The 23,861-nt window shown below is 46.1% G+C and overlaps 1 protein-coding gene across 7 annotated transcripts in view; it reads right to left on the reverse strand.

Moving 5' to 3' along the window:
* cux2b (cut-like homeobox 2b) overlaps positions 1-23,861 on the reverse strand; it is a 438,718-nt gene that overhangs the window by 196,605 nt on the left and 218,252 nt on the right. For all 7 annotated transcript variants that reach the window (XM_038787705.1, XM_038787654.1, XM_038787739.1 and 4 more), the window contains 2 exons: positions 11,731-11,841; positions 1,934-1,981 (listed from right to left, as the gene is read on the reverse strand). In XM_038787705.1, coding sequence (XP_038643633.1) covers positions 1,934-1,981; positions 11,731-11,841 — 159 coding nt within the window. The remainder of the gene's footprint in view (positions 1-1,933; positions 1,982-11,730; positions 11,842-23,861) is intronic.

Below are 23,861 nucleotides of genomic sequence, written 5' to 3' on the forward strand. Positions count from 1 at the left end.
CTATCCCTGGAATCCCACCTCACCTGCACGCTGTTGGACTGTTGGAGGAAACACCCGGAGGAAACCCACACAGACACGGGGAGAACGTGAAAACTTCAAACAGTCACCCAAGGCCGGAATTAAACCCGGGTCCCTGAGGCAGCAGTGCTAACCACTGTGCCGCTCATGTGGCACCATGCTGCTCCCCCATACCCCTCTCTCTCACTCTACCCCTCTCTCTTTCTCTCTACCCTTTTTTCTCTCTACCCTTCAAACAGCTTCAAATTCCTAGGTGTAAACATCACCAACCATCTGTCCTGGTCCACCCACGGCGACGCTATGACAGTGCCTATATTGCATCAAGAAACTAAGGAAATTCGGCATGTCCACATTGACTCTTACCAATTTTTACAGATGTACCATAGAAAGCATCGTATTTGGCTGCATCAGCCTGGTATGGCAACTGCTCGGCTCAAGACTATAAGAAAGTACAGAGAGTCGTGAACACTGCCCAGTCCATGACACAAACTCACCGCCCATCCACTGACTCTGTCCACACCTTCCACTGCCCACTGCTTTGGGAAAGCGGGCAGCATAATCAAAGACCCCTCCCACACGGGTATTCTCTCTTCCAACCTCTTCCATCAGGCAGAAGATACAAAAGTCAGAGAACACGCACTAACAGATTCAAAAACAGATTATTCCCTGCTGTTACCAGATTCCTGAATGACCCTCTTATGGACTGAACTGATCTCTCTGAGCATCTTCTCTACTGGGGTAGCACAATACTCCCTATATATATGTATTAACATTGTGTATTTATCGTATGTGCAATGTTTTTCATGTATGGAATGATCTGCCTAGACTGTACGCAGAATAATACTTTTCATTGTACCTCGGTACATGTGAGAATAAATTTAAATCTTCACTCTTTACTTCCTCTCTCTCTCTTTACCCCCTTGCTCGCGCCCTCACTTTACACCCCCCTTCTATTTACCCCTCTTGCTCTCTCTCTCTACTCCCGCTCTCTCTCTCTATCCCCAGCTCTCTCTCTCTCTATCCCCAGCTCTCTCTCTCTCTATCCCCAGCTCTCTCTCTCTCTCTATCCCCAGCTCTCTCTCTCTCTATCCCCCGCTCTCTCTTTCTCTATCCCCAGCTCTCTCTCTCTCTCTATCCCCAGCTCTCTCTCTCTCTATCCCCAGCTCTCTCACTCTCTATCCCCAACTCTCTCTCTCTCTCTATCCCCCGCTCTCTCTCTACCCCCCTCTCTGAGGGGACAGAGTTTGGAGCAGAGACAAAGGTGATGGTTTCAATCTTTGCAAGTAGAAGAAATAGTGGCTTATCCAGGACTGTATCCCAAACTTGAATTATGAAAAGCCAACATCAATTTGTAAAAGGGAAATAGATTTTAAATAACTTGACTTGATTGATTGATGAAACACAGAGGGTTGATTATGACAATGAGGCTGATGTTGTATACATGGACTTCCAAAAGTTGTCTGATTAAGTATCATGTCACAGGGCAGCACGGTGGCCTAGTGGTTAGCACAACCGCCTCACGGCGCTGAGGTCCCAGGTTCGATCCCGGCTCTGGGTCACTGTCCGTGTGGAGTTTGCACATTCTCCCCGTGTCTGCGTGGGTTTCGCCCCCACAACCCAAAAATGTGCAGAGTAGGTGGATTGGCCATGACAAATTGCCCCTTAATTGGAAAAAATAATTGGCTAATCTAAATTTATAAAAAAAAAAGTATCATGTCACAGACCTGTCAGCAAAATTCAATGGTAGCCATGAAGTGGGGATGCCGGCGTTGGACTAAGGTGAGCACAGTAAGAAGTCTTACAACACCAGGTTAAAGTCCAACAGGTTTGTTTCGAATCACTAGCTTTCGGAGCACTGCTCCTTCCTCAGGTGAATGAAGACATAGGTTCCAGAATTATCTTGAAATAAACTTACCTCAGACTGGAAGCTCTTGAGAAGGGGTGCCACCATTTCTCTAATCTCCTGAAATAAAATTGTACAGTTTAAAATTAAAAATTAAACTTGCAACAATGCTCTCTGCACAAATCCACACTTAAAATTGAGAGTTTTTGGACCAATTTTGTACCAAATATGTTTCGGCCAGTGCTCTATGTGTCAGCAATAAAATGATTTTCCCACTTGTAAACATAAGGCCTGTGCTGAAAATAGCATGCTAGTTCCATCCTTAAAAGGCTAGGTTGAATAGACTGAGGAGATGACACATGGACATCTGATTCTTCTCTTTTGACTAAGGTGGAAAAAGGTCATAGGGTGACCTTTGCATATTAAGCTGAGCAGCTAATCTCACTTTAATATGCACTCTCTGGATCTACCCAAGGCATTGGGATTAAATCCCTTCACCTTGGGGGCCCCAAGCAAGCACTGGTTAGTACTTGTCTCCATAAACGGGTCCAGGTATACTTGGGTGGGGGGTGTCTGGGGGATTGGGGGGGGGGGGTCTGGGGGATGGGGGGGGTGTCTGGGGGATGGGGGGGGGGGGTGTCTGGGGGATGGGGGGTGTCTGGGGGATGGGGGGTGTCTGGGGGAAGGGGGGTGTCTGGGGGGGATGGGGGGTGTCAGGGGGGTATGGGAGGGCAAAATGCCACACAGGCACCCTGGAAGTGTCACGGTGGCACCTGGGTGGTGGGGGGGGTGTCTGGGGGATGGGGGGGGGGTGTCTGGGGGATGGGGGGGTGTCTGGGGGATGGGGGGGTGTCTGGGGGATGGGGGGGGGGTGTCTGGGGGATGGGGGGGTGTCTGGGGGATGGGGGGGGTGTCTGGGGGATTGGGGGGGGTGTCTGGGGGGATGGGGGTGTCTGGGGGGGATGGGGGGATATGGGGGGGTGTCAGGGGGGTATGGGAGGGCAAAATGCCACACAGGCACCCTGGAAGTGTCAAGGTGGCACCTGGGTGGTGGGGGGGTATCTGGGGAATGGGGGGGGGGTGTCTGGGGGATGGGGGGGTGTCTGGGGGATGGGGGGTGTCTGGGGGGGATGGGGGGTGTCTGGGGGGGATGGGGGGTGTCTGGGGGGGATGGGGGGTATGGGGGGCTATGGGGGGGGTGTCAGGGGGGTATGGGAGGGCAAAATGCCACACAGGCACCCTGGAAGTGTCACGGTGGCACCTGGGTGGCAATGCCACGGTGCCCAGGTCACATCGGGGGTGCCAGGGTATCACCCAGCCAGAGCCCAGCCACCCAGATGTCCTCGATCCCCTGGGAGACACCCAGTCAATCTCAGTATTGGAAAGGCTTTGGGATCAGGAACTCTGCTCAGGTTTGAATAGGGATGCCAAAGCTGCGAAGGGCCTGGCTTAGCCTGAGTCAGTGACCAGACAGCAGAACTTCCCGAGTGAACAATGGTGCTTGAAGAATTTGCAGCAAGTGACTGGCTCCTAGCCACGAGTATATGCGAAGTTAGTGTATGTAAAAACTCAATTATGACATCTTAAAAAAACACATCAAAATAAGTCACTTGTTTGGTGGTTGACAGCCCACCTCCACTCATGCACACGACATGCACCAGGGGTCACGTTAAACATCCTGTTCAGTTTAAATCAACAAAAAGAGAAAGTCTGCGTGAGAGATTGGGATAACCCATGACAAGCAGGAGGGCAGGGAGAAGTATGAGCATTGGATCAATAGATCCATCACACTCAGCTGCAGAAACGCACGGAAGTCCAATAGAAACGACTTTTGACAATTCTTTCTTCTGCTTGTCAGATCTATGGATTGGAACTGGGTGGATGCGTCTGGATGGGGGAGGCAGAAAAATGATAAATAGGTGCCACTGTGTGCGAAAAGGACAATCAAAGTTCATTAGAAGTTGAGGTCTGACCCCGAAAACTGGTAATGAACCCCAAGTTCCTAATACTAACGTCAAACATCCCGAGTTGAAAATGCAGCTGCATCATTGTAACAAATCCAACTCATATTTAACTTGTTCCATTAGTGACCGTGAGGCCCCTTTATACTTCACTAGCAGTGCTCACAAATTCATTGCACAGGGAATAGTGTTAATAAAGATTCATTTTCTGTGGATGTACGAAGATGTCTAAAATAATGTGTAATGAACTATCATTGCACCCAGTGGTCAGGATTCAGTTCTAACAACAGGGGTTTCCCCCAACATCGCCCTCCCCCAACCTCACGGGTTTCCCCCAACATCGCGCTCCCCCTACCTCACTAGTTGAAGAACTGGTGGGAACCCCACATCAATTCCATGGGGGAGGCCTAATGCAATTAAAGGATCCTCAGGCACTTCACTGGCCAACATCGGGTCTTCCACACAATCAAGCCCCCAAATGGGGTAGAAATCCTGCCCTCGGCACCAGCAGCTCTCCATTGCCAACAGCACCAACCGGAGCCAGGGGGTGTGGTGAGAGTCAGAGGCGGCGTGGGGGGGGTGTGGGGTTAACTTTTGCTATCCTTCCTCCCTTTTCTGGTCCCTTGATCAAGCACTGAGCACCTGTCAACCACAAACTCCCTCGCCTCGATAAGACACAGACGCAGAATTAGGCCGTTTGGCCCATCGAGTCTGCTCCGCCATTCAATCAAGGCTCATATGTTTCTCATCCCTATCCTCCTGCCTTTTCCCCATAACCTCTGATCCCCTTATTTATTCAACATCCTATCTATCTCTGTCTTAAAGACATTCAATGATTTGGCCTTCACAGCCTTCTGCTGCAGAGTTCCACAGATTCACCACCCTCTGGCTGAAGAAATTCCTCCTCACCTCTGTTTTTAAAAATAAATTTAGAGTACCCAATTAATTTTTTACAATTAAGGGGCAATTTAACGTGGCCAATCCACCTAGCCTGTACATCTTTGGGTTGTGAGGCAAAACTCATGCAAACATGGGGAGAATGTGCAAACTCCACACAGACACAGACCCAGAGGCGGAATCGAACCTGGGACCTCGGCGCCGTGAGGCAGCAGTGCTCTCCATTGCGTCACCGTGCTGCCATTTTCATCTCTGTTTTAAAGGATAGTCCCTTCAGTCAGAGGTTGTGCCCTCGGGTTCTAGTTTTTCCTACTGGTGGAAACATCCTTTCCACGTCCACTCAATCTAGGCCTCTCTGAGGCTGGAGGCAAATCCAACAGGGTTTCCTCGGCGGCCTTTGGAATGCACGGGGGTGCTGTGCGAGTCTCGTTAAATATTTGAGCCACCACTAAATTCTAGTGGGTTCACAGATAGTTGGTGTCAAGTGGTTTATTAATGAGACTAACTGACATCCTGCCACTGGCAGGCGAGATTTCCTAATGAGGCCCTTTCGCTCCTCAAATTAATTGGGGACAGATTTCCCGAAGCTGGGAATCTGATGTGGGTCCATGGCATGATTTTCCTAGCTCCTCCACGATCATGCCCTCTCCAGCGGCTCCACTACATTCCTCCCTTGAGCGCTCCTTCCAAGGGAATTTTTAATACTTCAATTCCACTTGGGATGCATATTTTGATATTGAACACAGACATCAAATGTGAGGAAGCCTCAGAAATATTTGGAAATAGGCAAAAGGCAGAATAATTTGATCTGTTGTATTTAAAACATATTTAATTAATAGCAATGTTCAATCATGTTCATAGCTTAACTTGGGCTGGAAGGTCCTCTGTTCCACAGCTCAACTGTGAAATCCATCGATGGCAACGGAAATCTGGGGCGGCGCCGGTTTGACGCTGGCTTTCTATCCTCTGCCCCCTGTGAAATGCCGTCATCGCGCCGCGTGCTACAGGCCACTGGAACGGCCTTAGCGTGTCACCGGGCCCACCCCCAGTGCTTCGCCCCAAAGGGCCGAGTTTCCGACCTCACAGGATATGTGTGGTCTCAACGGTCGGGAACCTGGTGTGTGCGGCTGTGAACTGTGTCCAGCGGAGCCACAGTCGGCCGGGAGCCGTGCTGCTGGCCGGGGTGGCTTCCACGAGGGCTGGGGGGGGGTGGCCAGGAAAGCAGTATTTGGCAGGTCGTCTCCGCGCCATATTTTACGACGCGACCGCTGCACGGTCCTGGCCCTTCTCCAGCCATTTATATCGTGGGAGATGGGAGCTTTCCTCGGTGCAGCTGCTAGCCCCTCACCAGTCGCAGGATCGGTGAGGGTTCGTCGCTGATTTTGGCGTTGTAAAATGCCGGCGTCGGCACTTAGTCTGAAAAACAGTGAATCCAGCCCAGGAACTTCAATTGCCATTACAGAACAACGGCGTAATGCAAAAACAGAAAACTGCTTCATGATGCACATTCTGGAATATACAAGCATGTCCTATCAGACAAATAACCATGGCTGGTAAGTAACACAACATCTGAAGCCAACTACAATCCAGTTATATCTTTTTTATCCATTTATAGGATGTGGATGTCACTGGTTAGGCCATGATGTGGAGATGCCGGCGTTGGACTGGGGTGAGCACAGTAAGAAGTCTTACAACACCAGGTTAAAGTCCAACAGGTTTGTTTCAAACACGAGCTTTCGGAGCACGGCTCCTTCTTCAGGTGAATTCACCTGAAGAAGGAGCCGTGCTCCGAAAGCTCGTGTTTGAAACAAACCTGTTGGACTTTAACCTGGTGTTGTAAGACTTCTTACTGGTTAGGCCAGCATTTATTGCCCATCCCTAGTTGCTTTTCAGAAGATGGTGAGCTGCCTCCTTGAACTGTTGCAGTCCCTGAAGAGTATGTAAACCCACTGTGCTGTCAGGGAGGTAAATCCCAGCGACAATGAAGGAACAGCGATATATTTCCAAATTAAAACGATGAATGACTTGGAGGGGAATCAGCTACACTTGTCCTTCAAGACGGTGATGGCCATGGGTTTGGATGGCACTGCCTAAGTAACCTTGGTGAGCTCCTGCAGTGCAGGTTGTAAATGGTACACGCTGCTGCTACTATGCAACGGAGAGTTTGAATGTTTGTGGAACAGGGAGAAATCAAGCAGGCTGCTTTGTCCTGGATGGTATCAAGCTTAATGAGTGTTGTTGGAGCTGCACTCATCCAGGCAGGTGGTGAGTATTAAAGCACACTTCTGACTTGTGCCTTGTAGATGGTGGACAGGCTTTGGGGTGTCAGGAGGTGAGTTACTCACTGCCGGACTCCTAGCCTTTGACCTGCTTTGGTAGCCGCAGTATTTATGTAGCTAATCCAGTTCAGCTTCTGATCAATAGTAACCCCCAAGGTGCTGATAGTTGATATGGTCCAGGAGGAATCAGGCTACAAGTCCGGGGTACATTGCAGGCAACACTCCAATGCATGAGCAAATAAATCAAGGCAATATCATGGGCCGGATTCTCCATTTGGAAGACTGTGCTGACGCCTGCGTGGGAACGGTGGCGTTTTATAACCGGAAAAACGGCGCAGAATGGCCACCGATCCTCCGTCAGGTGGGGGGGCGAGCAGGCAGGCAGCATAGAGCCCACGGCCGGAGAATTGCCGGGTCCGTGACTGCGCATGCACACGGGGGCGGCCTGCAGTGGCCGTGCCGTGCAACAGGCCGCTGACCGTGTGCGGACCCGACATGCCAAATAGTGACCCCCTTTGGCCAATCTCGCCACCCCCAGACCACCTCCCACCAGTGCCCCTAGCCCCCGCTAAAGCCCCCTTGCCCGCAGATTGGCTCCCCCCAACTGTAGCGGCGCTGGACTTAGTCCGCAGCCAGCACGCCAAGTTCCCAAAAACAAAAAGCACACACGACTGACGCCGTCGGGAACTCAGCCCATCGGGGGGAGGGCCTCAGGTAACATCCCGATGGTGTGCGGCATAGTCAGGGCGGAGCATCGCAAAAGCGCCGCTGCCCCAGATTGTGGCTCCAACGTGGCTTCTGCGGCCAATCCCTGAATGCGATTTTGACGTCGGAGACCGGAGAATCCCACCCCACATGTCCTTCACCATCAGGAATTCTCTTCGAAAAAGCCCGACTGACCTCAAACTCATCCAAAAAGTCAAGGAAATCAATCAGCAAAATCTGGGCTGGACATCAAAAAGCACTTTCCAAAACTGTTAATTGGTCTGGAAAGATCGAATACAACATGATGTGAAGGAAAGATACTAAACCATGTGTCTTTTTACACCAAGGAAGATACCACATACACTGATGAAACAAGTCCAATTGCAAATGGAAGAGATGGCCAAGATGGAATTCACCTCTCCTGTGACAAAGACTACAAGAGCGGTGCTCTGGAATGGTTCCCGCTCCAAATCCAAACTGATTCCATCGCATTTGTGTGGACTTGAGTCAGCGTTTTAAGGCTGTGGCGAGGAAGATTTAGTGGATGACAGCCCGGCTAATCGGTCCAAAAATACAATGTTCTCGAAAATAGATGCCAATAATGGCTTTTGGCAGGTGCCGTTCGATGAAAAATCAAAGTTATTAGCGACTTTCGTTCCTCCATTCAGCAGATTTTTCTTTAACCAATTACTATTAGGCATAACCTTGGTTCCCAAAATCTTTCAATGAACGATGTTGACCGTCTTGCAGGGCCTTAAAAGGTGTAATCTATGATATGGATGTTGCCCTTGTCCAGAGAGAAACTGCCCCGACATGTACCATCTGCAGGATCTAGGCCTAACACTGAATGATAAGGGCGAATTCTCCAGAACGTTCATTTAATTTTTAGGTCACATTGTGAGTTGTATGGGCAGAATAGCAGATCCGCAGTAAATAAGGGCCACAAATGAATTTCTGACTGCTGCATCCATCCTGGCTGATCAACAATTCCTTGATTTGTTACGTCTGCTGGCAAAATTTCTGTTGAAGCTAGCGCAAGTCACGGAGCCCTTGAGACAGCTGTTGAAGAAAGCTCAAGCATTCTGACAGATTAAAGACCATCACCAGATATCTTAGCTCCCTACATCCCGTCTCTACCAAGCACAATTGCAGCCAATGCCTCATCTACAGGGCTGGGGGCAGTTCTGTTTCAAGGGCAACTGAATGGGTACCGTGGACCAACCTATTACATGTCTTGGATACAGAAGTGGAGTATGCAATTATAGAGAAGCAGGTGCTCCCTGTCACATTGGCTTGTGAGAAATTCTCCAACTGCATCGTCGGACTAAAAGTCATCATTGAGGTAGACGACAGTTAGTCTCAGTACCAGACGAAAAGGAACTTGCCTCTATGTCCCCGAGAATCCAGAAATTCCACTACAGGTTAATACACTTGCCTACAAGACAGTAGACTTGCAGGCACACTGTCCGGTGCCACTGTCAACCATCTGCATCACAGGATATTATCTTAGACCATAGGATTCAGTCCGGTTCTCAGTTTGTGGCAGCACAAAGTCCAGCGAGCTCAAAAAAGAGAACAAATAAACCGAGCGCAGATGCAGGAATGAGGACAGCATTTGCCAACACTGCACGCAAGGTTGGCCAGAGCAAGTGTCCTGGTGGAACAGTAATGAAGACATACAGGGAACAAAGAAAGCACTTTACCACAATTTATGAGGCTGGTGATTCCAGTCTCACACCAACCAGAGATTCTAGAACTAATTCACCAGGGCCACATGGACATCACAAAATGCAGAGCCTAGTCTGCTATGTAATTAGAGCCTCCCTACAGTGCAGAAACAGGCCATTCGGCCCTTCGAGTCTGCACCGACCTCCTGAAAGAGCACCCTACCTAGGCCCAATCCTCCACTCTTTGCCCATAACCCCACCAAGGGACAATTTAGCATGGCCAATCCACCTAACCTGCTCATCTTTGGACTGTGGGAGGAAACCGGAGCACCAGACACAACACAAACATGGAAGAATGTGCAAACTCCACACACAGTCGTCCGAGGTTGGAATTGAACGCAGATCCCTGGCACTGTGAGGCAGCAGTGCTACCACTCTGCCACTGTGCCGCTGGGTTATTGTGATCTATAGAACAAATTATTTCTCAGTGTCAGGTGTGCACAAACCAGACCAAAGGGAACCCCTTATTCTCACTCAATTCCCTATTGAACTGCAGGAATGTCTGGGAATGGATCTGTTAATGTGCAATGAGAAATCCTCCCTTATAATCGTCAACTACTTCTCCAGGTGGATTGAGGTGAAACATTTATGTGCTATGACTATTGAGTTGGTCATTTGGTTGTTGAAAGAAGCAATACATAGTATTCCGGACCAGATAGTGTATGACAACAGCCCACAATTCACCAACTACTTCACCTATTTCGCCAAGAATTATACATTCTTACACTTTGCCAGTCTCCTCAAAGTATCCCCAATACAATGGCAAGGCAGAAAGGGGTATCGGCACGTCAAAACCCTCTTAAGGAAGAATGTGGATTTTCCAAAGGCATTTAAAAAAAACAATTTAAGAGTACCCAATTATTTTTTTCCAATTAAGGAACAATTTAGCGTGGCCAATCCACGTACCCTGCACGTCTTTGGGTTGTGGGGGTGAGACCCACAGAGACACGGGGAGAACGTGCAAACTCCACATGGACACTTACACGGGGCCGGGATCGAACCCGGGTCACCAGCACAGTGAGGCAGCAGTGCTAACCACTGTGCCGCCCCTTCCGAAGGCATTTTTTATCGTCAGGTCTACTCCTTCACAATGTGCATTGGCACCGTCTGAATGGAGAGAAAGTTTCAAACACAGCTTCCCATCCCATTCAAGAACTTAATTCCAGGGCTAGAAGTCCGGGACTATCAGAGGGTTCAGGACCAAGGGCAGTCCTACAGAAAACAACAGGCTTCCAATTTCAACCGGAGATACCATATCAGGAACCTGCCCCGGTTGAAGGAAAGAGGCAAAGTATGGATATGAGACCCAGGCAGAGAAGGATTCATTGTCCAAAGGGATGACCGATCAACAACAATCCTATTTAATACACTGAAGACATGATAAGAAGGATTAGGAGAAATGTTATCCTCATTCCTCAGAAAGAATCATCTTTCATATGATTGGAAGAACCAGATGCCGAGTTCCAACTGACAATGGACCAGATGCTGCAACTTTTAATGAAGACCAACCAGGTCAGGAAGAGACATCCAAAGAGACATCCAGAGGGATCTTCCAAGTCTAACAAGACCACAATCAGGGAGAGTTATGAACCTTCCTGATCCGCTGAGCCTATGAATTTGAGCCTTGAAGGAAGATGGGGTAGCATTTAGATGTAAATTTTAAATATATATGGATAATGACTTAGCAGGGGAGATGTAATATGAGGACGTTAAGGGTTGAAAGGGTTAATATGTGGGATTAGAGAAATAGTACTGCCCATAGGATGGTGTAAGAGACACATGACCAAAACTTGAGGGAGAATGCTCATGGTTTAGAATGAGTAACGCCCAGTCATGTATATTTGTATATGGTTATGTTTATCCAATAAACTAGTTATGGCTCAGACCGACCTACGTCGCAGCAATTGTTTCTTAACCATCACAAGCAATACGCAACAGAAACCACACAAAGTTATGAAAGCAAGATAGCATCAGGATCACGGAGGTAAGGTAACTGAACAAATTTGAATGAAATAACGCAGAATGGAACTCCAACACTAAACCTTCGGCTGAACAAACCAAAATCTGAATTGACTGGCGATCACTTTAACACCTACCTGCCTGCATGGTTCAGTTGCTCACTGAACAAATTCATCAAACCCCTCCGAGCTGTTTTTTCTGCAGGAGAACCAAAGTTGGTGGACCATACTCCAAAGCATATAGTTAAAACAACTGAAAATTCAAGTTCACATTCCATTTTAGTCTTAAATATAAAGAATTAGCGAGCTAAAAGGAAAAAAAAAGAGAGTAGCACATTATACCTCTGGTACGTTTCTTTTGAATTCTCGGCTCAGTTCTATTAGATGTTTGTGAGATTGTTCGCTCTCCTCCTGCCGAGCTGCTAGCTCTGATGCGACGGAGTTTAGCTCCTTCTGCGGACGAGATAAGGAGAGAAGGCAAGTTATTATTGAGGAGGTCAAAAGTCTACTTAAAAGTTTATCTCAAGCCAGGTTTGGAACTGCTGTCGACCGCGAGCTGCCAAGAAGGATTAGTGGCAGAATGAGAGCGCCAGCCACAAGTCAATGAAAGGCTTTTAGATAATCAGATATTTGAGATAATCGATTTGCACCTGCAAAAGGTTTTCCACTATTCAAAATTACTAAAGGTTAAAAGGGCTTCAACGATTAAAAGTTAATTGAAATCGCTAAAACTCAAGTGTGTTGTAACTTTAAAGTATAAAATATCAGATATAAAAAATGTTCCCAAACAAGACTTTCTAAACAAACCTACAACCATTTTTAGCTCATCCAATGGATCACAGTGGTTAAACCATGAGTAAATAAAAGTGTTGAATCAACTGATCTCAGCCTGTGCAGTGCTACTGGTACTACAATTGGCACCAGTTAGGGAGTAGAAAATCAACCAAGGTTCCTGCTCCAAGTTGCAGTTCAGTGACCTCCAGGGTGAAGGTGAGAAGACGACAGGGCCGGCTTGACCGGTTGAATACATGCCAATATTCACCACCAATACTCATGCTCAATGTCACTCGGATGATGCACCAGCGGGCAACTAGCACCCATTAAACCTGTGACAGGCAATCTAGGCTGGTGAATACCTCCTTCAACACACTGGGCCTCAAAATTGAAATCGGGCATATTCACTAACCATGACCCCATGAATAAGATTGAATACATTTAGCACACGCTGAATATTCCATAACGTGTTCTTAATCATTCATATATTAATAAAATGATCAACTTCGGATTGGAAGGAACAAATCAATTATTTACACTTTGTTCAGATGCAGAGGGAGTGCACGGCCCTCACAGTCAGTTTTGTGTGCAATCAGCACGCACCTCATTTACCCTTGCTTTATATGGGTATCACTTCAGTAACACCGGTAGGAAAAAAACGTAGATGGAAACCAGCGGAATGTGGAAACTCTGTGGTGGGAGGACGACAACGGCAGTCAACAAAATGTCTCGAAATGCACTCAGAACCCAGATGGGCTGTATATGGCCCGGGCCCGGACTGCCGGTTGTCCACCATTGCATTCAACTTACTTTAGCAAGGGATCAACACTTGCAGGAGAAATGGATGAGGGAGAAAACCGGTGCAAGGTGAGTGGGAAGATAACGAAAACACAGAAACCCACAAATATATGTTAAAAAAAAGAATTTGAAACAAAAAAGATGTCATTTGTAAATTTCAACGTCATAGAATCATAGAATTTACAGTGCAGAAGGAAGCCATTTGGCCCATCGAGTCTGCACTGGCTTTTGGAAAGAGCACCCTATGTAAGCCCACACTGCCACTCTAACCCTGTAACCCAGTAACCCCAGCGAACCTTTTTTTTAAACACCAAGGGAAACTTTGCATGGCCAATCCACTTAACCTGCAAATCTTTGGACTGTGGGAGGAAACCGGAGCACCCAGAGGAAGCCCACGCAGACACAGAGAGAACTTGCAGACCTGCACAGACAGTGACCCAAGTCGGGAATCGAACCTGGGACCCTGGCGCTGTGAAGCAACATGCCGTCCGTCACACAATTTAGAAAGAAATGTTATCTAGTTCTTTGTTGTGTTTCCTTGCATACACCATGTTGAAGCATATTGACATTATAAAATGTTTATATCACATATGAAAATGAATAAATTTGCATTAACTGCTGAACACAGTAGGCTGAGGAATTAGATGACAGATTAAATGGTTCAAACCACAGAAACAAGGTGAATTTCAAATTTAACACAGGAATCAATCAGAAGAAATGACATTGTATGGCACCGACTGAAATTTAACAGTTGTAAAATACAGTGGTCCAATTTTCTGTCAATTGCTTTAAAATTGAATGCAACACATCCTCATGTTTCTGTTGCTTCAGGAACTATATTAAAAATGTAATTCTTCTTATGTCAACTTATCACAATTCAGCTAATTTCTTTTGAAGTCTCAATTGTCAGCTGCCTTTCTACATGGTTAAGTTTTCATTCCATCTTTTTACCTTGGAAGTGGCAAGTAATTTTTTTTTGAATCAATGACGTTATATTGATAACTGACCCAAAGATAGGTGTTGGTCTCAATACCTCCTGTTAATTCAGACGTGAACATTCTGAGGAAAATATAATTGAGAAATCTGCAAATATTCAATCAAAAAAAGCAAAAATAAAAGTGGATTTATGACAATTGTCTTCTTGTCTTCAGAGTAACTTCATTGCCATGTCAATGTAAGCCTACTTGTGACAATAATAATAAAGATTATCATTATTTATTATTATTATATTGTAATCCAGCAATGTTTGCTGTTTAGCTATAATCTGTTTAGATGAGAAAATGATCAATGTTCCAAATACTGCATGATTCCATTAAACAGGAAGTATGTTAGCTTTTATTAGATAAATAATAGGGAGTAGGGCTGGATGGGAATTTTTTTTTTTAAAAAGACATAACATTTAGGTTGCCTGCTACATACGAGGATCTTTCCTGCAAAGATCAATACCCCAGAAACACAGCTTGACAGGAAAGTTTTAAGCCTGTTCATTATATGCCATGGCAACATCGCACACCATGCATCTATTAAGCTATGTGTGAAGTTACAAGGTGTGAAATGAATTCAACTATAGATAATTAGTGGCAGGAAATCAGATGACTAAGAAGAATTAATGAGTAAACTGTATAAAGATGTAAGCTTGGAAGATTAAAAATTAAAATCAGCATCAAGAAGGAGCTGTATCAAAAGGAAATCCTTCAGGAGCTTGCGCAAAGGTTCAATGAGATTGTCCAGCGAGTAGCTGACCAGCAAGTCGGAGGTTTGATCCCTGCACAACGCCAAGTTCACTGATCTCAGCCGGGGTCATGGTAAGCACTTTATAACTGTTCTTAGCATCCCTGGAATGGAAAGCTGAAAAGAAAATTCAGTTCCCGCCTTCTCAGCAGCAATCCCACTGGAAATATACATATGACTATCAAGTTTGATTAGACAGTCGTGTAATGGTAATGGCATTGGATTAGTAATCCAGCGATCTAGGCTGTCACCCTGGAGACGCGAGTTCAAATCCAATCATGGCAGTTGGTGAAACTTAAATTCAGTTATCTAATAAAGCCAAATGATTAATAATTCTGGGTTTAAAGGCTCGTAACGGTGATGATGAAACAGTCGTCGATTGTCGCAAAAACAATTCTTGCCATTTAGGGAAGGAAATCTGTCGCCCTTACCTGGCCTATACGTGACTCCAAACCCACACCGTGTGATTGGTTCTGACCTGACCTCTTAATTGGCCGAGCAATCCACTCAGTTTAAAGGACGTCAGCGGTTTAAGAAGGTGGCTCACCACCGCCTTCTCAAGGGCATTTAGGGATGGGCAGCGGCATGCAGAGGTCTGGTGATGCCCGGGGCAAATCTTGATTGTATGCCCCAAAGACTCAAGTATAAGGCCTAATATACTGAGAAATATTATGAGAAAGGAAAACATTTTGAATATATAAACACAGATGAAACATGAAATAAACGCTTTATTCGCTTTATTGTGGCTGACAGACGGAAGTGACGGCACCATGGGCCGGCCAGGCGGGAGGAGCTCGAGGCGCTTGGGGGCCAATGGCGGCGCGCCGGGAGAGCGCGCGGAGCGAGTGAGCGTGCACACGGGGTGAGGTCGTGCCACTCAACACTGCAAGCGTCCAACGTGCGCACACTGAGCAACGGTTAGGGTTTAACGCGTGTCTGCACACAGGGAAAAACACATTGATTTACAAACGCTGTTTGTTTGAGGTCCCACATCTGCCTGGAACGGGCACCTTCCTATTCACAACTGGCAGGAATAAGTTTATTTGTTATTTGTTAATCTGATTGAATGCCCCCATCCAATGGATGCCCGGGGCCAACGCACCGTCGCCCCCCCCCCCCCCCCCCCCCCTCTGCACGCCACTGGGGATGGGGCAACAATTGCTGGCGAAGTCCAAATCTCATGAAAGAATTTTTGAAAAGGACAAGACTGAATCCAGCAACCATCTCCCCTTCCCATGATGGACTAGTTTACCAACAATCATGATTGGAGGCTCACACGTGAGGAATGAGCATTTACACAGGTATTATTGGTAACTGCAGGCCACAACTCCCATCAGACACTGGTGCCTTGGAAGGAGGGGAGAGCCCCCCGCCCGCCCTTCGGCAAGCACCTTGACTCACAAGATGGCTGCACAAGTCTAAACAATGCTGTTCATTCTTACTGGAAATAAATGGCAACCCATCTGCATTCTTTCTTTTTGTGTTGCACCTAATTGCAATCAGCAGCAGATATCTGACACAGTGACAGCATCAGCAAAATTGTTGCTGAGAGCACAGAATCTTTGTCTAAAAATAATCAGACATTCCGTGCACTGCTGTTTGTTATAATGGTAATCGATGCTGGAGGCTTTGGATTCCGTCAATTTATAGATCTCCACTATTCTGCCTAGTGATTGTGTTCTGCACATGCTACCAAGACAGCGCGGGGCACTGTATGATTAAGATAAGCCCAGACTCTATTCAGACATTCCTTATCAGCTGTGCTTCTCTGCAATGCAAAAGATGGCTTGAACACCGATAGATTAGTTCACCAGCAATGATGTCAAATTTAAGGGTATTGATCAATAAATCAAATCACATAAAATCAATCAGACAAGCCGAGCAAATGCATTATTGCTGCTTCCCAAAGGCGGCAGCCGGCGTAGGGATTTCATCTGAAACAGCAGTTCCTGGCGCTCTGCCAACTACTCGTCCGTCTAATAGACTCCACAGTAGACAAACCCAAACCCAGCAGAACAGCAATAAATTTCTCATCAAATAGCAGATACAGACATGAGATGAACATCTGCTCTGCCCTGACAAAGCTCTTGCGCTCATTTCAAATAAATGGTATCTGCAAACTGTGCCTGACGGACCACCCCAAAGGCAGCCTTGCCTCGACCAAAGCAGCATGGAGGAATATTTTGTCAGTTATTTCAATCAGTTAATCTAAACTGGCTTCACGCTTCCTCCTTCCAAAGTCGAGTCACATTTGAACAGCAGCCAGATCCAGGCAATCATTAGACAGACCATCTTATGGAACCCGTACCACTCAAGCCACCTACACAAAACCTCCTTCTAGTTTTTATCAAACAGTGATGACCTGAAAGGAAAATGAATATAGTAATGTGCTTAAGAATAAGCCCCAAATGCACTACAAAAGACTTTGAACAAATTGTTTCCCACTGGGATCAGGGTTTAATTGATTAAAGGGCCTGTTATAAAGTTTGTTCTCTTATTATATCCAGCACAAGTTCAGCCATGGTATTGTTAAGTCCAGTGTAAACTGTCACACTAGGTTTAAAAAATCATCCATCAAAATGCAACTTCCATCCAGACACCTGGCGTACCTAAATCGAGCCTTGATGTAATTCTGTATCGAGGATGTGCACTGAACATGAAGAGGACTGGTGTGGTTATATATTTCAATAACTATTTCACTGCCATTGCTCCCCAATACCTGTTCAGCTCCTTTCTAAAGGTTAGTATAAATAAACTGTGGCTAGCAGCACTGTTGCCTCACAGCGCCAGGGACCCGGGTTCAATTCTGGTCTGGGTCACTGTCTGTGTGGAGTTTGCATGTTCTTCCCACAGTTCAAAGATGTGCAGCTCAGGTGAAGTGGCTATGTTAAATTGCCCCTTCGTGTCCAAATGTTGGGTGGGGTTGCGGGTATAGGGCAGGAGTGCGGGCTAGATTGGATGCTCTTTTGAAGGGTCGGTGCAGACTCAAAGGGGCGAATGGCCTCCTTCTGACTGTAGGGATCCAATGATGCTATGAACAACACTTTGGCACAAATCTAATCATGGTTTTCAAATAAGAGTGACAGAAATAACTTGTATTCATTTAACGTTTTTCATAACCTCGGAACACCCAAAGTCATTTCACTATGTTAATATTCAGTGACTGTGTTGATATAAAGTAACATGAAGATTAGTATTATGTGAACAGCATAATCCCACACACAGCAGCAATGCAAATAGCCAGATAGTCTGTGTTTGGCAATGCTGGCTAAAGGGTGAGAGTTGGCAAGGACCTTAGGAGAAGTCCCTAATCTTCTTTGAATAGAGCCATGGGATCTTTCGTATCCACTTGACAAGGCAAATAAGGCTTTAGTTTCATGTCTCATTTGAAATACAGCATCTCGGACAGTATTGCACTCTCTCAATACTGTATTAAGTGTCAACTTCTGGCTGATGTCTGAAAGACATGCTGTCTGAGAGAAACATTGTGTTAAGATACCCCATTTGGGGCGTTGCTGACAAGTTGAAACCAGATCAGATCACACCAATCAATGTTTACACTCCACTTCTTTCAAAGAATAAGTCATTCACAAATCCAACACCATCAACTGCACCTTGTATTTACAGTTTACTTGTCATGTTAAGAACATTCCGAGATACTTCATAAATTGGACTTAAATGGGGGAACAAGTAATGAAGGGGAGATTAGATTGGGTGACAAAAAGCTATGTCAAATAAAGAATTTTAAAAGGAGGAAAGAGAAGTGGAGAGATGGGATAAGGGTGTCCAGAGGGTGGAGTTTGGTTGCTGAAGGCCATGCTATAAAAATAATGGGAGGATGGGCAAAAGGCAAAAGAACTGGAAGATATGAAAAGGGGCAGAGATAGGGTGGGATAAGACGGTGATAGGATTTGAAGAGAAAGATGGAGATTTAAAATTTAAGGCACTGTAGGCCAAGGAGGTTAGTGAGGGCATATAGGTGCATGACCAGGCTTCAGTGTGGAAGAGGAGACAGGCTATGGGGTGGGTTTAGGACAAATTGCTGTTTATGGAAAATGCAAGAGTAAGAAAGGAATTGGAATAATGGATTCTGGAGGTGATGAAACCCTCATGGATAAGGGTTTCAACGATATTGGGGATGAGGTGGTGCAGACGTTTGTACTATTGGAGGGATGGAAATAAGTAGTACAGGTAGAAGCCCTCAAATCCAGCTCCCCGAAAACGGCCATTGTGCAAAAAGCGAACATCCCCCCCCCCCATCCCCACGAATTATCCTCAACTCACCCAACACAGTTCTGAAAAGTTCTGGGAGCCGGTGTGTTGGACATACCCTGTGTTCCAAGTGGCTTGGCGAACCGCCCCCTCCCCCCACTCGGCCCAGAAAGACAAGAGATCATATTGTGTCCCCTATTCACTGAATTCAGGGTTTCCCATTTTCTTTACCGAGGGTTGGGGCTTGGGCCTGGGTAGGGTACTCTTTCCAATGATCGGTGAGAACTTGGTGGGCAAAATGGCCTCCTTCTGCGCTGTGGAGATTCTATGATTTTCACTGACAAATTCCGAACACTGGCACAGACTCAGTCCCAGGGGCTGTCGGATTTGAGGATCTGCATTGGTGAGTGACAGGACGTGGGGTTTGAAACCCAGTTACGGCCTAAACATACCACCATAGTTACTTGCTGGAAGTATCAAATGACTTGAGTTTTAAATCAATCTGCATTCACTACATCCTGGTTAATATGGAGCCTTTTTGTCCAATCAAAAACAGAAATAAACAGCTTACATTCAGTATTTAATGTCCAAAAGAGAGTGTGAAAGAGTGCTAAAAATAACTTGCATCTCTTATACTCGGTGGCAGCAGAGAATTAATTACAAAATGTTTTTCCTTCTCACAGGTTTGATAGTGCAACATTCAGTGATTCAGGAAACGTAGAAAAAATTTGAACAGAACGACAAGCTCTATATCAATATATTTAAACGCAAAGACATTTTCACTTCTTTCAAAAACACACTTCCACAGGCTGCCATGATGAAGAATCTGTGAGTGCACAGTAGGCCTCTGTTGTGTGATTTTATATATTTGTCAGAGTGAGGGAACTATTAACCCAAGCATCACATCACATTACACCAGAGGGTGATAAAGGGAGGAGCATGTGCAGGTATTTAAAACCAAGCAATGGTGGCAGCAGCAGTTTTTAAAGTGAACTTTCAACAATGGCAGAAAGCGAGAATATCTTCACAGGACTGGACTATTCAGTCCACACTTGCTGTTATCTCTAATGGAGAAAGGGTTTTCCAAAGAACTATCCCACCCAGTGATCATCTACAGGGTCACAGGTGTTCGATATCAGTGGAAGGCTGGGCGGGTAAGATCCCTGCAATCGGGATAAAATTCCAAATCACAGGCCAGTCGAACAGAATTTCATTTACTCTGCATCTTCCATGCTCGAATGGTCAGCCAACACTGATACGCAGGGTTGCTCCACCTGCAGCCCCAGTACCAGACCTGGCCATGAGCACTGGAATCTAGATATATTTTCTTGTTTGCTGGTTTGTCCCATTTGAAATGAGCAAGCCTAGTGGTTTGACAAGGGCTACTTTTGACACAGTACCTCCGAGGTAGATAAATCTGAAATCAGAACGCATGCCAATGACTGGATATATATGCAAATAGCTCAGAACATAGGTTTTAAAGTGATGGATGTATCTCAAGCCTTAATGCTACGCACCTAAACTATCCGAGTTCCCTTGTTCTCACATCACGCAAGGAGTGGAAGAGGTACGGAGGGCTATTAGTGTCCCCAGAAAAAGTATCACAGCTTTTAAGAAACAAGGATGGAAGTAAATGTTCATCCCTATTGGCCTAAAGACAGTGTGAGCAAGACACAGGAGAAAAATACATAAACAATGAGTAACTACCATTGAGTAAGTCTGCATTGAATGCATCGCCCATCCCTAATTGCCTACAAAGACTGCTACAGTCTTTCAAAGCCGGCACTCACTCACTTATTCCGGGCCTTGGCGATATGGTGAGAGGTCAAATGTGCAGGTTGATGCTAACTAAAGTGGTAATTGTCCTACCTTCTATATACAACAGCAATTTTTTATACCTTGACTGGAGAATCTATGGCCTGGATTCAGCTCAAGAAATAAAATATTGATTTTGAGGTGCTGTAGAGATGGTGCAGCAGTAAAATTGGGTGGAGAGGACCTTTGCTAAAACTCCAGCCCTTTTAAAAGCAGCTCTGCTTTCCTTCCCATGAATATGTGAGCCTGACCTGCCAACTGGGACTGTGCCCAGCGGAGTGAGGGGAACCTCCTGACTTCTTCTCCAAGTCCTGAAGTTCCTCCCCCAGTCTAGTCTTTCCATGATGGTGACTGTGGTCCAGGGATATGAAGACCCGAGAATGTAAGTAAAAGGGAGTTTATTTAGGTCAAAGAAACGGCCGCTGAGGTGGCAGTCAACATAACAAGTCCCAGTCGGGACTAGCAGCATGCCAGTTACAGTCTGGGCTTTGACATAGCAAGGTAACATGTCCACCTGGCAGGCCTCCTTCCACTAGCAGGGAAGCTTGTATTCCAAGAGTCCCATGGGTAGATCGATTAGCATAGCCCAGTGGGCCTCTTAAGGATTAGTACAAGGACCCTTCCCTCCTGGCCTCGTCTTGGGAGTCCTCGCCCGTTCCTTGACGATCTCAAAGAAGAGGTTGGGGGGGGGGAGGGGGCATCTGGACCACAGGCACCATCATCTAGGGACTGGATTGGGGAGGACTTAAGGATTCAGAGAAGACTCCAGTAGGGAGGGGCTCTTGGGGGGGGGGGGGGGGGGGGGGGGATTGGCTGCCTTGGACACTGACCATCCAGACGACAGGCTACTTGGCCAATGAGCTCAGGCCCCCTAGGGGATATACCATCCTGATTTTTTAGAAATATTGCCATTCCTTCATCATTATTGTCATAATATATACCAGTATATCATGGTGCAGACACACACACTGATGGACATACAGTAGGACCAATCAACATGCATAACACCGCAGCCAATCACCAGTTAGAGCACACTCACTATAAAGACAGAGGGCATCAGTTTTCCCGCTCATTGGGGATGCAGCATTTCAGAAGTACAGAGCTTACAGCTTACAGCACAGATCCTCACCATGTGCTGAGTGAATAGACTGGTTAGGATAGGCACAGGTCTTTAGTTTAATCTTACATCGTGTTAACCCACAGTAAGAGTATGTTCAAGAGTTTATAATTTAATAAAATAGTGTTGTACTATTTTAAGTGTTGGTGGCCTGTATGTGTTCCACAGAGCCAGAGCACCCAACACATCAATTATTTAATTGAAATGCTGGGACAATCTCCCTAACAGCATTGTGGTTTTACCTACCCATGGTGTGAGTTACGTCCACCAGATTCAAGGAGGCAGCTCATCACCACCTTCTCAAGGGCAATCGGGGATGGTCAATAAATGCTGGCAATGCCAGCATTGCCCACATCTCCACAATTTAAAAAAAATATGATTTAATGCATCAGAAAATAAGACTCAACTCAGAAATAAATTGATTAAACCATCCGGGAAATGCCGGCTATTAAAAGGTCCCAAAAAGAGACAGCAGATTGTTTAAAGCTTTCACTGCCCCTTGTGTTTTCAGTTTTCAACAGATACTATTTCCTAAAAAGTATCAAGCAATATGAAATAAATGGGCAACGGGTGACCTCTTGCTGCTTGATTTATTACCGGTAGAAGTGGCATGATTAAAGGGAAAGGAATTTACCAAGTACTCCCCCCCCATGTGTTCCACATCATTAGCTTTTACCAGTCTCCTTACTTTACAAAGTAATCATTAGTGGAAACTCTGCAAATCCAGGTGACAGACATATTAAAGTGGGAAAGAAGTGAAAAGGCTCCCGAAGCTAGGCAGCAGAATGCTCTTACTGCCCGTCTGCTAAAGCCAGCACTGATTGTCATGTCACTGCTTCAGAGACAGTTTTTTATAAAAAAAATTCAATTCACTGATGCTGCAGGGACTGTGTTAAAAAGATTAAAGGCTGATTCATCCAGATGTTTCCCAGAGCCGGCCTGGGTGAAATGTGTCTGCCTCACTTCAGTTTGAATTAAACAGCTATCTTCAGGATTCTGTGGACGAAGATCTCGGCAAATAAGCATAAGTAAGAGCCTCATTCAAGCCAACAAGGTGAAACGCACACAGGGAGGAATATTTCACACTGCATGATGCTAATAGCTTTGCTACACTGACCTTAATATTGCAACGGAAATTAATACTTTTTGTTACCCTCTTAAAATTTTCCCTTTTCTAAACTTAGATGCTCCTGGTCTGGGACGTACTTTCTGACTTCAGACATGTAGCTACAAGAGCAGGCCACAGACTAGGAATTCTGAGGCGAGTAACTGACTCCCCAAAGTCTATTCGCCATTTACAAGGCACAGGTCAGGCAGTGCGATTGAACACTCTCTACTTGCTTGGATGAATGCAGCACCAAAGGTCCTCAAGAAACTCTACACCAGGGGCAGCACGGCGGCGCAGTGGTTAGCACTGCTGCCTCACGGGGTCAAAGTCCCAGGTTCGATCCCGGCTCTGTCCGTGTGGAGTTTGCACATTCTCCCCGTGTTTGTGTGGATTTCGCCCCCACAACCCAAAGGTGTGCAAGCGAGGTGGATTGGCAATGCTAAATTGCCCCTTAATTAGAAATAATGAATTTCTTTTAAATTCTAAATTTATTTTATAAAAAGAAACTCTACACCATCCAGTGTAAAGCAGCCCACTTGAGTGGCATCCCATCCACCAACCTAAACATTCTGTTCCTCTACCACCGACACTGTGGCAGTGGGGTGTACCATACACAAAATGCATTGCAGCAACTCATCAAGGCTTCATCAACAACACCTTCTAAACAAATGACCAAACGAATGAAGGACAAGGGCAGCGGCTGCATGAGGACACTACCACCTGTCAGGTTTCCATCCAAACCACACATCATCCTGACTTGGAACCGTCTTCCTTCACTGTCACAGATCAAAATCCTGGAGCTCCCTCCCTAACTGCACTGTGAGTGTACATACACCACATGGACTCAGTGGTTCAAGAAGACAGCTCACCAACACCTTCTCAAGAGCAATTAGGGATAAGCCTTGCTGGCAATATCCA

The sequence above is a fragment of the Scyliorhinus canicula genome, chromosome 1 (genome assembly GCF_902713615.1).
Source record: "Scyliorhinus canicula chromosome 1, sScyCan1.1, whole genome shotgun sequence".
NCBI classification, from domain to species: domain Eukaryota; kingdom Metazoa; phylum Chordata; class Chondrichthyes; order Carcharhiniformes; family Scyliorhinidae; genus Scyliorhinus; species Scyliorhinus canicula.